Raw genomic sequence first — 14,020 nt, forward strand, 5'->3', positions numbered from 1 at the left:
ACCTTAGGGGTTGACTTTTAACTGCTTCAGTAGTCTAATGCTAATTTAGCCTACGTTTATAAGACGCCAGAGTTTTGCATCATCAGGGAGGTGCTTCTCTCTGGCCTAAATCAGCAATGTGGTGCTTAGAGATTACCCTCCTCTGTGAGACAGCAAAATCAGAGACAACTCAAACCAACTGGCAGTGTTAGTTGCAAGTCTAATCAACCAGGTTCTTCTGGTGAAAAACACAGGGCACATTATGTCAGAGCTGGTGAGAGGCAAAACAATATCTTTGCCTCAACTATGGAATCTGCAAAGTCTTAGTCAGCACATTTGTTCCAAGGGATTGGTAGCCTGCTATGAAGTTAATCTGCCCATTTTGATTTAAATTTAAAAGGTTTCCTCTTGAGAGTGGTATATCTAATTGTCCAGAAAGAAAATTGCATCGTAGCTGAATCCCCACCTCCCTCAGCCTCTGTCACCTCAGCTCCCAGGACTTGCTCACCATTTGAACTGCTCTTCTCTACTTGTCTACATCTCTTAGACCATACAGTGCAATTGAAAAGCCTATGTCCATCCCACCTAGGAAAGTCAGGATAACCTACGGGGGAGCACTGATTCCACCATCATCAGTGTCTGGATGTCCAGAGGCCAAACCTCTTATTGTGGACCTGTGGGTATGAAGCATCATCCACATGGGAGTTCACTTCTGTCATGATTCACAGCAGCCTTGCCTGTACAGCTTGACAGGCTCCTCTGCTTCCCAGGAGTTAAAGCAAAGTAAAGGCAAAGAATAAAAAAAGGCCACGGATATAGTTTATTTGAGGCCAATTTTAAATGAATGGATTCCACACAACTGTAACTTCAGTTGATACTAGTACCAAAGACTTCTAACAGGCTTGTTTGCTAGGGAGATCTGTAAACCAACTGCATCCCAAACTGGAGGTTTCTCCTTCCTCATCCTGCTCAAAAATCAGTGTCTTTCAATTGTAAAAGGCAAAACAGATGTTTGAAAAATGACTGTGTTTTTATTTTTCTGAGGCTGTACTTGTGGAATATAGTATGTGGATAGTTCAATGGCCTGATACAATGACATCCTTGCAAACAACAACAATAAAGAGGTTCCCTCGCCCAGTATCTGGGCAGCAATATATAAACATTTACCAAAGAAAAACAGGCAAGGAAAGAGAAGTAAAGTACTCTTGATTACTCAAGCCATTTTTTATTCTAACAGATCAGATTTTGAAAATTAACTACACTTTTCTTTGACAATACTGAGGTTTGAATTTCAGTTCTTAGGATATTTCATAAGCCATAAGATCACTCCTGCTCTACTTCTACAGCTTGCTCCTGTACAGTGACAACAGAATTTCCCTACTAAATTGTTTGCAATATTAACCTTGAAAACAAACATAGTTACAAATTTAATGTAAGTTTGTCATAAATATATCAAAGTAATGAAAATTAGCATAATTGCATGCTTTATATAGCTTCCTAACAAGAATATGAGGTCTGAGTCCAAAACTCTTGGCTTAAACCAAAGTGATTTCAAATAGAACAAGTATATATAGAAAAAGAATCCTATTTTCTTCTTCAAAAAGGAAAGGATGCCTTCTATAAACAAAAGAACATGTGATTTCCTGGACACAGAGCCAAGTTACAGTGGGAAGAGTTCAGAAAACTACAAATTAAATACTGCATTCATTAAGGATGGTTTCAGAAGTTGACTGGAAGAGGTTCAATCAGCCCCATTTAGTTTGGTAATTCTAGAAACATGAGTGTATAAAAAACCCTACTGTTTTTTGCTTTCTGCTCTAGAGTGCCACACAATCACATGACTGAGAACTTGTTGCCTGTGGAAATGGCAGACACCGATCACGCACGATTTGGTTGCATTCTGTCAACACTGATTGCATTGTCCAACAGGAGGTTCAACATCCTTCGGATACCGAGGTGCAGTCCTTAGCAGTGGTTTCACATATGTGAGCTTCGTCTGCCTCTGGTGCCCAAGGACACACGAAGCCTTGGCTCTCTTGCTTTGTAATGTTCATTGAAGTCCAATCTAAAGCTAAGAAACCGAAGGCTTTCATCAGAACTGGTTGTTATAAGTTTTATCTTCAAATGTCTGCCATGGACTTCAGATTCTCCAGTACAAACAGTCTTTTAAACTGCAATCCCCACACCCTGCTGGCACTATCCATCTGCAAGGAGGCTGAAAGAGCCAGGGCAGCCCCAACATACCCAGGACACCATTCAAGCCCCAACATGTGCCAACAGGAGTCATTACTTTCTTTCTACATTGTATGAACAACGCAGGCCAGGCCAGCATTAGACCACTGCTTGGTTTCAAAATATGTATTTGGTGTAGGACATCCCTAGAGCAGCAATGAGCACCCCAACACAGCAGAGAATCTGCCCAGTAGGGAAGTCAGTGCTGCTGGCCCAGGCAGCTTCTGTCAGTTTAGAGCAAAGCCCAACTATAGTCTAATGATTTCTAACAGCTCTTAAAAAAATTAGCCCAACTACTCCCAGGGAGGAAGAAGGGCACTAGTTGAACCCAGATGGTACATTGGTGGACAGCAGGATGACCACGAGCCAGCAATGTGCCCTCATAGTCAAGAAGGCCAATGGCATCCTGGGCTGTATTAGAATGGCTGTGAGTAGTAGGTCAAGAGAGATTCTGCTCCCCCTCTGCCCTCATGAGACCATATCTGGAATATTGTGTCCAATTCTGGGCCTCTCAGTTCAAGGACAGGGAGCTGCTGGAGAGAGTTCAGTGTAGGGCCACAAAGGTGATGAAGGGAGTGGAGCATCTCCCTTATGGTGAAAGGCTGAGGGAGCTGAGGCTCTTCCGCTTGGAGGAGACTGAGGGCCAACCTCATTAATTTTTACGTATATGTAAAGGGTGGGTGTCAGGAGGATGGAGCCAGGCTGTTCTCACTGATGTCCAATGATAGGACAAGGAGCAGTGGGTATAAGCTGGAACACAAGAGATTCCAAAGAAACACAAGGAAGAATTTCTTCACTGTGAAGGTGAGAGAGCACTGGAACGGGCTGCCCAGGTGGGTTGTTGAGTCTCCTCTGGGGACATTCAAAACCCATCTGGACAAGTTCCTGTGTGACCTACTCTAGGTGGTCCTGCTCTGGCAAGGGGATTGGTCTAGATGATCTTTCAAAGTTCCATCAAACCCTTAGGATTCTGTGATTCTGTGATCTCTTGCACATTTAAAGTCCTCATGTCAAAGTCCAAGATCACTATCGCTTTCAGAAAGGATCAGCAGTTCTTTTTATTTGGGGACACTTTTCTCAGTTCCCTGAGACATGAACAGGAAGCACTGAGCTCTTTTTGACTATGCAGCAGTTTACTCAGCAAAGCTACAGCTTAGCCAGGTGGAAACTTGAATTCTTAATGATAGAAAAGGCTACAATACAATTAAAAATACACAGCCGTTACAAGCTCCAACCTTATCTTAGAAAGCCACAGTACATAAACAGCACACATTAATACAGAAGTTATTCTTCATCTACATTTTCAATCAAAACTCATAAATAAAATCCCTGAAGGATCCCAGACTGACTCCAGAGCTGAAAACGTGTCATTTGCAATTCTCCGCTGTCCTCTAAAGGCTGCTTCAGGAATTTCAGCCTTGGAGTTTGAACAACAAATTGCCTCTGCTCTGTGTCCCTGTACTAAAATAAGGCAAAGGCCTGCGGGTCCAAGAAAAGTGGAAGGTTTCTGCAGAGCTTCAGCTGGAGCTCTGCAAGGCGTTACCAGAGACTGGTCTGTCTAGAGACAGGAGACTGTGTTAGTAGCTATAAAAATTTTTGCTTATCGTCACGTCACATTGTTACCTGTGGCAAGGAATGAGATCAACAGGGTTTCTATTATTCTTCATCCTGTTACAGTCTGCTCTGCTGTTGAGACTTGGAAGTCCCTTGGTGTGTCTGGGCAGCTGCTGTAAATAGTAACATGCATCCAAACCAGCTTTGCTAGGATGAACTCAAAAATGTGGTCCCGTTTGGTCCCTATCTACTTCTTTACAAGGTGCTCTTGAGGAGTTCTTTATTTATTACAGAGAAATAAGCCTACAAATATATAATTGACCATTAAGTCACAAGCTCCTGTAAACTTCTCCCACACAGCTGTTTCTTCTGAGTCACTTACAGTATTGCCCTTTAACGGTCTTAATTAGGGAAACAGCAACATTTGTTCTTTTCTCATACTCCCTAGCTACCATCCAATTACTCTTCCTGTAACTATTTCCTACTCTGTTATCAATGGCTGTTTTGCTCATTTGGTTTGCAAGAGTTTTGATCTATTTTCACTCCTAAAACTTTTTGTCTGTGACATATCAGAACCTGTGCACAGGTTCACACTTGGGGATAAGCCTGGATCTGACAGTATCATCCTTCCACTGCTCCACCTCTCACAGCTGCTTTGCTGATAGAAGATGGGACATCTTACCAGTAAAGGTGTCTCTTCACAATGCCAAAACCAGTTGTTGCCTGTTTCTTGGGTGTTCCTTGAAGATGTTTTGAAAATGTGTATCCACAGGGGCTTATAGAGTAGATCTAATCAACACACAGCTCCTGGGGGTAATGAGGTAACCTGTTTGATGGAATTATGAAAGACTTGGGAGGATATTGCTCGTAAAGCCTGTACCACGTAATGCTAGAGAAGAAGACAATCTGAGTTCAGGACTCTTCAGTGTCTGAATGCTATTGGGAGGGTGGTCTGGGACATTTTTCATGTATGGCTTTCCAAAGGATCCACCTTTCCTGCAACTCTTGACTAACTTCATCTGTCAAGAAGTGTGTTTATGAGATCCTTTAAACTCTCCTTCCTAATTGTATCAAGGATCCTAGTACTCCCCATGATGTTTGAGAGAAAGAAGTAAGGCTGAAGGGGGAGAAAACCAAAGTGAAACAGAAGTTGTGACATAACATTTTCAGAATCCATCCCTCTTTATTTCTCAGTTGTCTTTGAAAACAAGAATGACAAGAGGTTTAGGAAGTAAAGTCACTACACGTTTCCTCTTTAATTGTTTTGGGAAACACTGACCTCTGATTGTTCTTGCAGCTAAACTGCAAATGGCTTTTGCAGAAGTGCAAGGCTTGATTGGTCTGCAGGGCTTATGAAACCCATTTTCTGCAGAGCCTAATGCCCTATGTGGCATTTTGGAGGTAAACAGTGGCTCATCCATTCTGTTGCAAGTGAGAAAACTGGATCACAGCTTTTTCCTTAGCAAATAAAATGGCATAAGAATTATATTCCTGTTGGTCTACTAGCACTTTTATTAATTTTGTGCATGTATCATGTAAACACATACCTACATACACAAAGAGTATAAACTTAAGCTGCATTAGCATCTTTTACAGGATAATAAAATATTTCATTTCATTTACAGCCGTTTTGGTAACCTAGATCACAGCAGTCAAAAGTATATTTCATTTTTGTCTTAAACTTTCATTAATAGTCACAATGAACAGGAATATTCCTGCTTTTCTCATTTATCACCTTTCAAATACCATTTTCACCCCACAATTTATGTTGTCTTTATGCTTTTTGTTGACCAAAAGGTGCAGTTTTACTCCTCTCCATTTGATGGCTCAATTGCTTGTTTTCTAAAGAATTTTGTTTCCTTCGTTTCCTGCCCATTACAATGTGCTCTAATTCTTATTTTCACACATCAGGTTGTTAAAGGAAAGTTCTCATTTGCTTTTTTGGTTGTTATAAGCTTTTCTGCAATTTCCCTCTATTTCTTTGTGCCCTTCAGCATTGTTCATTAGAAACAAGAGGTAAAACTCTGTACAAATACCCTCAAGAAGAGTGTGGCCAGCAGGTCAAAGGAGGTTCTTCTTCCTCTCTACTCTGCCCTGGTGAGGCCTCTTCTGGAATACTGTGTTCAGTTCTGGGCTCATCGGCTCAAGAGGGACAGGGAAGTGCTGGAGAGAGTCCAGCACAGGGCCACCAAGATGATCAGGGGAATGGAACATCTTTCATGTGAGGAAAGGCTGTGGGAACTGGGGCTGTTTAGTCTGGAGAAGATTGAGAGGAGATCTTATTAACATTTAAAAATATCTAAATGATGAGTGTCAGGAGGTTGGGACATCCCTTTTTTCTACAGTAGCTAGCAACAGGACAAGGGGCAATGGGATGAAGCTGGAACACAAAAAGTTCCACTTAAACATAAGAAAAAACTATTTCACTGTTGAGGTGAGGGAGCCCTGGCACAGGCTGCCCAGAGGGGTTGTGGAGTCTCCTTCCTTGGAGGTCTTCAAGACCCTCCTGGACATGTTCCTATGCGACCTGATCTAGGTGACCCTGCTTCTGCAGGGGGGCTGGACTAGATGATCTCTAAAGGTCCCTTCCAACCCCTACCATTCTATGATTCTATGACTCTATGAATGCAGTGTAAAGACTGTTCTTTGCCTCTCTCTTGGCAATTTTTGAAAAAACTTTAAAGGGTGATAAAGTGGCCTTGATGAGTTTTAAGAATGTCCCAAATGCAGAAGTGAGAGCGATCATAGATGCCTAACTGCCTTGGTCTTCTGGCATGTATCTCAAACACAAATTACTGGTTTTCAGTCTCCAGGGCACTGGAAGATTTCAGAGACAGGGTAATCACCATGTAACAGTTTTTGTCAATCGTATCTTTTAATATTCAGACTGACGGTAGCAATCACTCTAATTACATTTTCCATACCCTCATGTTTTGCTAACTTAATTGCTATCCTGACGACTTCTGGAGGAAAACATTTAATAGAATTTGTTCCACAAAGAGCTAAGTAAATTACCTGTGCAGTGACAGAAATTTTACCTCCTACACTCCTGAGATTCTTCTTGGTATGTTTTTCTTCATTCTTTCCTGAGAATCTCTCTGGTCACAATTTGCTGACTTTCAGGATCTCTCTTCTCCACTGCCCTTCTCTCCTCTTGTGAGCCACTATCCGTCACCTCAGTTTCTTTAACTTTCCTGACCTCGATGTTCTCTCTGACCTCGTATACCTCTGCTCATCTTTGTCATTTCACCTGCACTCAAGTCTCTACTTCCACTCATGTTTTGGCCAAATGATTTTCTGAGAGAATGCACAGTATTGGGTAGTCAAAGTGTACTAGCAAAAAGCTAACTTTGGGATAAAAAGATGGAAAATTCTGACTGAGGTATGTTTACTGCTCTTCTGGTGAAAGAGAGTAAGCATCAAGTTAACACTTACATGGGAGTCTTATACCTTACAGATTGCATTGCTCTAACCTAATATAAAGTAGCCTGGCTTAATACTTTAGGGAGATCGAGTGGTTCACACATTAAATTTGCCATGTTCCTTGTCAATGTAAAACTTACATCTTTTCATTATATTTTTAAATCGTGGTTCAGTAAGCCCTGAGTGATATATGACTACAAAGGTTGCAGAAACTCTTAACTCTGACCAATCACAGAGTAAGAGAGAGAATATCTCATTTGAGATTGTTTATTCTTATCCTTGGCACTGTAAGTAATTTTGGTTTATTACACCAGGTAGAGCAGGTGCATGTGGCAATGCTCTTCTAGAAACCATAGAGAATTATTTCCTCTGACTTATTAAACAGCAAGCTCTTATATCTCTCCCTGCTCTACTTATAAATGTTTGCACACCTCTTGCAGCTCTCCCAACTCTTCTTTCCTCTCTCCAATTACCAGAATCTTATTAGAGGTTAAAGTGATATTTTAGGTTTTAAGTAGCCAAAAGTTGATTGTGAAAATTAGGCATTTCTGAGAAGTCTCTGAGAACCTTTATGCGTGTGTGAAATATCCTCTGTGGTCTCTGCAGCTGCCCATTTGGGTGAAAATTGAAATTAGTACAAATATGTCCATCCTCAGTTGGTTTATAAGGTCAGCCTTAAGAAACAGTCACAAAATGTCACACAGGACTCCAATCTTTAAGCCTAGAAATTTTAAAATAAACTTCAACTTTCTGTCCAGATACTTCCCCTGCCTCTTTGTTTTTAAATTTCTTCAATCATTCATTATCTTTCTAATCTTAATATGTTTAAAAATCTGCATGTGTACTTGACAAGTGTCCTTAATACTGAAAATCATCATTAGATTAGGCGTACTGGAAGTTAGTTTCACACCCACTGAAGACAATTTGCCATTCTTGACAGAAATACTATTTTTAAAGGTTGAAAAAAGTTCTTGTCCAAAAAAATAGACACCTTACACATATAACAGGAGGAAGACGGAATCTTTTCACAACCAAGTTTAACAAAATGAATCACAGAGATTTATGGTTTTTATAAAGTATCCTTCTATGTAGAGTTAAGAGGCCTTGGCATTTGTTCACTGCATGTGGTGTGAGAGGAGAAAACCCAAAGGGCTTTGAGTGAGAAATAGAATCACTAAAATGGAACTGGATTATGATTATATTCTGTCCTTGATCTCCTGCTCTAAACCTATACCTAATTCACTGAGAAATAGATTACATCATGGGCATTTCTCAGTGGATGTTTCTTAGATATTAAATTGCATCGCACCATCCCCTGAGGCAGCCGGGCTGCTGTAACTTACGGGAGATCAATTTTTCAGGAGCTGTTTTATAACTTTTTCTTCTTCAGAGTTCACATTGGTTAAGATACCATTTTCATGCCAGTTACCAGAATAAACATCCCATTTAATTTAAAAGAATAAGACAAGAATAAATTCTACTTCTTTTCCTTTGAATGCATTTATGATATTGGTGGTTGCACCGCATCGATAGTGCTTTACCCCAGAAGAGTTTTACATGTTGTATGACATTCTGAGGCAGGTGATCATTTTATTCTTAGTTTCTGCATTTCTGATTCTTACTGCAGTTTGTCAGAAGTTTCTTTAGGCCTTGGAAGCTCCGTAATGAGAAGCTGAGTGTGGGCCCAGGACAAGATGCAGAGAGCAGGAGCTGGGTCTGTTTCAGCCTGCAGGCATGGCTGCTTAGGCCTTCAGTTTTATTTGTATTTTCAGACACTGGAGCTCCAATAACAAAACGATGTTACTAGCCTGAAGCCTGTATTACACACCTTACAAAATAAATAATAACCTTCTATAGTAAAAGTGTGTTAAGAATTATAATCTTTAACATTGATTGTAGGAGATATGTCGTTCAGTGTTAAAAAAAGAAAGTAAAACCTATGTTTCTCTTCAGAAATGTACCTGAATGGTGCTACTGCCACCCACTGCATGATAAGATGCTTGTGCAGTCACAGCAGAGGGAAATTGTCAACTTTTATGCACATTTATGTAAAACTCAATACTGACAAGATCATTTCTCTCTCCCTTTTCTTAGGGATTGCTAATTCAGCAGCCTGACAGAGATGAGGCTGCCATAACCCCAAGTCCAACCAGGAGCAAGGCTTAGGATACAACCCTCACAGGCACATGCACACCACATACATATATATATACGCATGCCAAGCACAAAGGTCAACCCAGACAGACACATAGAACACTCATACAAACAAAAGCAGCACCAACAGCTTCCCCTCTCTGTCTGAGCTGGATGAGTCTATTTTGAGGAGATACAGATGTATATTGGTGTGCATTTGTACTTATAATAATTACAATCTTATTCTGCACCTAGAGGTGAGGGCAAGAGGGGATGCAAGGTTCTTTCTGGATCTCAGTAAGAAAGGCCCGACAACAAATGGTTTAAATAAAACAGCTGTTTTAATATGACAGAATAAAACCAGGAGTATAAATAGGATAAAAAGAAGAATACAAGTAAGAAGTAAAACTTATTCCCCTTCAGATACTGGGCACCTTGCCTTTGTGCAGCATCAGACAGAGCCTTGATGGATGCTCCCATGGTGCACTGCACAGGTCTCATCATCCATGGAAGGTTTCCTTCTTCCATAGCCCATGGCCACGGCAGGATGGGCTGGCACGGGGTACTCAATGGCATTCCCATAGAATAGCTGCTCATGCTGTCATTCAGGCTGCTCAAGCCCCAGGTATGAAGCCCAGTAGAACAAACATGTCTGTTCACTGAATCATAGAATGGCAGAGATTGGAAAGGAGCTCTAGAGATCAATTAGATCTCTGTTCAATATCAGTAACTCCTCAAATATACAACATTCTGCAAGGCCCTTGGTACAAAGGTGGATCCCCCTAGTAGCTGGGCTTACACACATAACTCAGCCAGCAGCAGGCCCTGGGACTCTCTCACCTCTGGATACATGCATCCTCTCACTGCAGGGCCTGCAGTTGCTGGCACCACAGGTACACTTCACCCCTACTCCACTTGCTGCACCTGGACCTCATAACACATGAAAGGAAAGAGGAAGAGGCAAAAGCAGAGGAAGAGGGATTTACAAAGGTGACAGGACAGCACTGACCAGGTGAAGGGCAAGCCTAGAAAAACAAACTGACCAGTGCCCTATTTGCATATGACTGACCCTTTTATCAGCTTATCCCACTATTTTTCCCCCACATCCTCCTCCCAAAATCACCTTTGGGTCACCTGGTTAAATTGCTGCTGAAGAAGAGAAAAGGGTGAGTCACCTTTCCCAGCATTCTTGGTCAGATTGCCACTCTGTGCAATGCGGCATTTCTACAGACAGCATATGCTGGAGCACAGGTAGCTAGCTGCGGGCAGCTCTGCTTGCATTTCTGCTGTAATAGCTTTACAAAACCAGTCTCCCCCTTTATATCAATGAAGATTCTTTCATGAAAGCCATGCTTTGTGCTGCAGAGAAGCAGCACTAGGTAATGCTGATAGTGCCTCTAAGACAGAAGAATCCAGCTGTAGTTGAAGCATAAATCAGTAAAGGGGAAAAAAAGTGGCTGAAATTGCTATAAAAATGGAAGGTGACATTGCTGGCTCCCATCCACTTCCAGGGGAATCTTTCAACAAAGCTGGTCCAGTTACTCTGTACTGGAGATTCTGAACCTTTCCTCAGCCCAGCGGTCAGAGTGGCAATGGCTCTTCCTTCAGTACAGGCACAGCAATCTCTGAGAAAAAGAGAATGGATGCCATTGCCTGAGCTATGGAAGATTTCAGGAAGGGTTCCTCTCCACTTCCAGGGGACTCTCCTGCAGAGCTGGAGAGGTTATTGTATGTCTCCCCTTTCAAATACTTATCGATGCATCAAGTCATCATTTTCTGTGCTAGCTTGAAGTGTTGATGCTCTCAAATAATTAATTACAGTTATTTCCAAGCCTAAAGGAAAATTTGAAGCATTTAATGCTCAGCTCTTGATTCACTCTCTTGATGAGAATCTGGCCATAGTGCCAACAGATGGTCACAAAGACTCATCTTTTTGTCTATGTTTTTCACCAACCTATCTTACTTGAAAAGGAGTCAGTGGTTTCCTCAAGCTTTGCTGGTTACACTACAACTGATCAGTGTCAAACGTAGGATCGAAAGGTACAAAAAACCATGTAGACTGAAATAAAGATGACAGCTGCTGGCTTAGGAGATAAGGAACTGGTCATCAGCCACAACGGAGCACTGAGGACAATGGCAGCTCCTCACTTGCCCAGGTATTCTGTATCTTGTGTTCAAAACATCCCCATCAGCCTGGCAGTCAGAGCAACTCCTGCAGCAGTGAGAACTCTTCCCAGATTGACAGATTTCTGCAGAATCACCTCAAAATGATTGTTCCCAGTATGGCCAGTAGTGCGGGTTCCTGTTTCAATGCTGGATTTGTTTTAGCAGTGAAGAGATCTAAACCTTTCTCTGTGTCTTCTCTAGTTCTGACACTGATGCTGCCTCTGTGGTCTGTGGACTAATGACACATGGGATCATCATAGAATCACACAGACTGGTAGGGGTTGGAAGTGACCCCTACAGATCATCTGGTCCAACCCCTCTGCTAAAGCAGGTTCACCACGATCAGGTCACACAGGAACGCGTACAAGTGGGTTTCAAATATTCCAGAGGAGACTGCACGTCGTCCCTGGGCAGCCTGTGCCAGGGCTCCTTCATCCTCACAGAAAATAAGTTTCTCCTCATGTTCAAGTGGAACTCACTGTGCACTCTGTTTCTCAAAGAAATGGCCAAAAGAGGGCCTGTGAAACTATTTTTTCCCCCCACCAATTTTGGCCAAAACACCATCACATAAGCTTTGTTCCTTCAGACTTTACAAGAAACAATATGCTCCCACTACACCCACAAAAACAGAGTGCTCCTGTCTGTCAAGTGATTGATGAAGTTGCCAAGCTCGGCATCCTTCAGCTTTCCTTTGGCACACAGAGTATCATAAGCTTCAGAGCCCATATTTTCTTACAGCTGAAATGCTGCCTGCAAGTACTCTAAACCCCAACGAGGGCAGTTGAGCTAGCAGGTCCTTTGAGGGCACAGGGTTAGAAGTCTTACATGTTAAACAAAAGCAAGGTCTCTGAGACCCATCCAGTAACGGGAATTCTGGTGTCCAGAGGGCAGAGTAGCCCTGCTAGTCCAGGGCTGCAAGTTGGTACATTGTCTCCATGAGTGTTCACCTCCAACATGACTCACTGCAGCCTCACTTGCACGGCCTGGTGGGTGTCTCTGCTTCCCAAGGGTTCCAGCAGCGCTAAAGGCAAAAGGTGAGAAAGGCCACAGACATGGTTGATCTGAGGACAACTGTTAATTAATGGATTGCACATAACTAACTATAGATAAGACTAGTAGGAAAATCCTGTAATAGATAGGAGTGTATTGATTTGCAGATCCCTAACTGGAAGCTTCTCCTTTCTCACTCTGTGGAAGAATCATAATCTCTCGACTACAGAAAGCAAAACACTTGTTTGAAAGATAATCGTGTTTTTATTCTTCTAAGCTTGCACTTGTGGAACATAATAAATGACCTGATATAATGACAACTTTGCAGAAGAAGAATCCCCCTCTCTCCAACATCTGGACAGCAATATATAAATATTTACAATGAAAAAATAGGGAAGGGAAGAGAATGAAGTCAACATTAGCCAAGTCAGTCTCTTTCTACAGGTTGGACTTTGAACATCAACAATTTCATTCAATTTCATCTTAACCTACACTTTCCCTTCACAGTACTAAGGCTTTAACTTCATTTTTTAGACCTTATGTACAATACAGTCCCACTCTGCTTTCTATAGTTTTCACCTGTACAGTAACCATAGAATTTCCCTACTAAATTTTGCATTTGTTTGTTAATTTTGAAAACAACAAAAAATTAAATAGAAGTTTATGTCTCCTGATACAAAGTTTCTCACGCAGTCAAACACATCACAACATTGAAAATCAGCATAACGAAATGCTGTACAGCTCCTTAACAAGGACAGTAAGTCTGGGTCCTAATCTGTCAGCTTTAACAAAAGCTCTCTTCAAATACAAGTATATATAGAAAAAATAACCCTCTTATTTTCTCGTTAAAAAAAGGAAATGATGCTTTCTATCAACAAAAGATGCAATTTCCTGGACACAGACAGAAGTTACAGCGGCGAGAGCTCAGAAAGCTTCAAATGAAATTGGCATTTGTTTAAAAGGATGGTTTCAGAAGTTGACTGGAAGAGGTTCAATCAGCCCCATTTAGTTTGGTAATTCTAGAAACATGAGTGTATAAAAAACCCTACTGTTTTTTGCTTTCTGCTCTAGAGTGCCACACAATCACATGACTGAGAACTTGTTGCCTGTGGAAATGGCAGACACCGATCACGCACGATTTGGTTGCATTCTGTCAACACTGATTGCATTGTCCAACAGGAGGTTCAACATCCTTCGGATACCGAGGTGCAGTCCTTAGCAGTGGTTTCACATATGTGAGCTTCGTCTGCCTCTGGTGCCCAAGGACACACGAAGCCTTGGCTCTCTTGCTTTGTAATGTTCATTGAAGTCCAATCTAAAGCTAAGAAACCGAAGGCTTTCATCAGAACTGGTTGTCAGCAGGACCAAGAACTGCTGGACGATTCCCTGAAGGAGAAAGAAAAACCCAAGAGAGAGCTAAGAAAACATCCCTGGTGTGTTCTACACAGCCATGCCACTTGGTACCCAGACCTGGCAAGGAGGCAGAAGGAATCTGGGAAAAGGTAAGCAGAAGCATTTATTACTCAATTTTTAGCAAATCAGT

General features: G+C 41.8%; 1 protein-coding gene across 1 annotated transcript in view; it reads right to left on the reverse strand.

Moving 5' to 3' along the window:
- Window positions 1–9,841: 9,841 nt before the first annotated feature.
- The window catches only part of TUBGCP3 (tubulin gamma complex component 3), a 52,790-nt gene continuing 48,611 nt past the window's right edge, over window positions 9,842–14,020 (reverse strand). The window contains exon 22 of the mRNA XM_061996838.1: window positions 9,842–13,863. Within this exon, the coding sequence (XP_061852822.1) occupies window positions 13,705–13,863 (159 nt within the window). The 3' untranslated portion in view covers window positions 9,842–13,704. The remainder of the gene's footprint in view (window positions 13,864–14,020) is intronic.

This window comes from Colius striatus, chromosome 1 (assembly GCF_028858725.1).
Source record: "Colius striatus isolate bColStr4 chromosome 1, bColStr4.1.hap1, whole genome shotgun sequence".
Lineage (NCBI taxonomy): Eukaryota > Metazoa > Chordata > Aves > Coliiformes > Coliidae > Colius > Colius striatus.